General features: G+C 28.5%; 1 protein-coding gene across 3 annotated transcripts in view; it reads right to left on the bottom strand.

The window, feature by feature from the left end:
- Window positions 1-2,500, bottom strand: part of LOC136839535 (DBH-like monooxygenase protein 1) — a 104,958-nt gene that overhangs the window by 57,366 nt on the left and 45,092 nt on the right. For all 3 annotated transcript variants that reach the window (XM_067105750.1, XM_067105749.1, XM_067105748.1), the window contains exon 3: window positions 2,374-2,481. In XM_067105750.1, the coding sequence (XP_066961851.1) occupies window positions 2,374-2,481 (108 nt within the window). The remainder of the gene's footprint in view (window positions 1-2,373; window positions 2,482-2,500) is intronic.

Here is a 2,500-nt window from a genome sequence, read left to right as displayed (position 1 = left end):
AAATATAATTTTGCCATCAATCAATATTTCTACCTGATTGTAATACATATTATTATTATTATTATTATTATTATTATTATTATTATTATTATTATTATTATTATTATTATTATTATTAGTTTTGATGAAACTTGGAAAGCAGGTGCGTCGGGTGTTAGAAATCATTATTTTCTTAAAATATTTTAAAATTTCACCTATTATTCTTGGCTACAATATATATCAGTATAATAAATCTGATTTTAGAAATCTGATTTTCAGATTTTGACGCCATCTGTTGTTAAGAAAATACTTTTAACCAGAGTTACTTTTGTTGTTTGTTGATGTGAATTTCAGTGATTACTGTAATGAAAACAAGCCAAATCTTGCAATCTTAATGACTTTTACTCAAAAATTGTATTTATAAATCTTGAGAGAAGTATACGGGGCCAATGACCTTGGTAGTTGTAACGCCAGATTAACCCCAATAATGAATGAATTAATTATTTGAAGAGGAGTACCTTGCATCAAGTCGTATCCTTTCCGAGAATCTTTTACCAAAATTAATGTGTGTATGTATATATATATATATATATATATATATATATATATATATATATATATATATATATAAAGAAAACTACTATACAGAATTATTTTTATAAAATTGCACAAGAAACTTTATATATATATATATACACTATATATACATACATATATATATATATGTATATATATATATATATATATATATATATAACACATAACTGATATACAGAATAATTTTATGAAATTGCAGACGAAACTAAATGTCTTCGAAATTTTTCAGACAAAATATTTCGTGTTGCTCAAAGTCACTTATGAATATTTTAAGAAACCGCACACGCTGGATCACGCGACCTTTAAGTGCATCAAATGAACCCAATGCGGTTTTTGCAAGATTTACAGGAGAGCTTTATCGTATGCGAAATCACATATGTATATATATACACGAAGCGGTTGTACGATGTCAATGACCTTAGTTACTGTGAAGTAACTTCAGAGTATGTAAGTATGTATGTATGTATATATATATATGTATGTATATATATATATATATATATATATATATATATATATATATATATATATATATATATATATATATATATATATATATATAAATATTTTCTGTTAAAACAGAATTCCATCAAATATAAGGAGCCCATTTTGTCGTTTTTATGAGCTCCTTATAGTTGGTTATATATATATATATATATATATATATATATATATATATATATATATATATATATATATATATATATATATCTGTCACTTATATGCAGTGACTTTTATATTTATGAATATTAAGCCACGAATATAGCTTTATATCTATTTCACTATACCTGGTGAATTATTGAATTATTTACATCTAAGGAGAATTTTGTCTGATAAGTATTTCGTCACTTTGACAACTGAGCTATCCTGATAGTTCAGTGGTCAAAGTCACTGGCTACTGTTGTTTCTAAACCAGGCAACGGTTCGAATCCTGTGGGTGACGAAATACTTACCAGATATAATTCCCTTTGGGTATAAATAATTCCCAAGGTATAGTGAAATGTATATTAAACGATATTTGTGGCATATACATGTATATATATATAACTAAAATTCAAGGAGCAAATAGCGTCGGTTTTATCAGTTATTTCGATTATTATTCCATTTTAGATAGACGAAATGTTATTCCACACAAAAAAATAATACATAAAAGAAAGCACATCGTTTGCCTGGAAAATTTTGCATCTTACAAAAAATGAATAAATGTAATTCATCAAATACATCACGGAAAGTCTTGGTGTAAACATCGGCAATAAGTTATAAATACTTGTTTTTCAGATCTCTGGGAAAAATAATCTGCCCGTGTAATTTCCTAATGCAGTGATCAGTGTAGGTATTACCGACGATCTAGAATTCTAGAGCATAATTGGTTCTATGATTAACCCTAAACAATGGCAACCGTTCTTATGGGTTTGAGTTTCATAATAACGTTTTTACTAGTCTCAAATGTATTAGATTATCGATAATCTTATCAAAAGCGAAATAAATAAGAGTATGACTAGTGCGAAAGAATGCATTAAAAATGAAAACATCTTTGATAGTATTTCAAAGCAGACAAACTGGAACCTTTAAACGTGGCGTTGATACTAAGACATAGGCGTTAAGGATGCCAACGCACTATAAATAAGCTTCCGAAATAAGAGCAACGATGTTAATGCCTTTACACCAATGAAAAAAATTGCAAAAAGACGATCATTTTTTGACAAAAACCTTTAGCCGAAATTTAAATTGAACGCGTGTCCAATAAATCTAGCGTGTTTTGAGGCCATGTAGGAATAAACGAGTTGCCAAACTTACCTGAAAGTGAAGAATATTGGATGAGTCTACCCAGGCCAGGACTACGTCGGAGCCTTTCATGCTGCCCGTGGGAGAGAAGCCGAATCCGACGTAACCGCTAGTGGCCACCTGGAGATTAAAAAAACAA

The sequence above is a fragment of the Macrobrachium rosenbergii genome, chromosome 6 (assembly GCF_040412425.1).
Source record: "Macrobrachium rosenbergii isolate ZJJX-2024 chromosome 6, ASM4041242v1, whole genome shotgun sequence".
NCBI lineage: Eukaryota > Metazoa > Arthropoda > Malacostraca > Decapoda > Palaemonidae > Macrobrachium > Macrobrachium rosenbergii.
The sequence above is the reverse complement of the archived record's forward strand: the minus strand, read 5'-3'. Positions and strand labels throughout refer to the sequence as shown.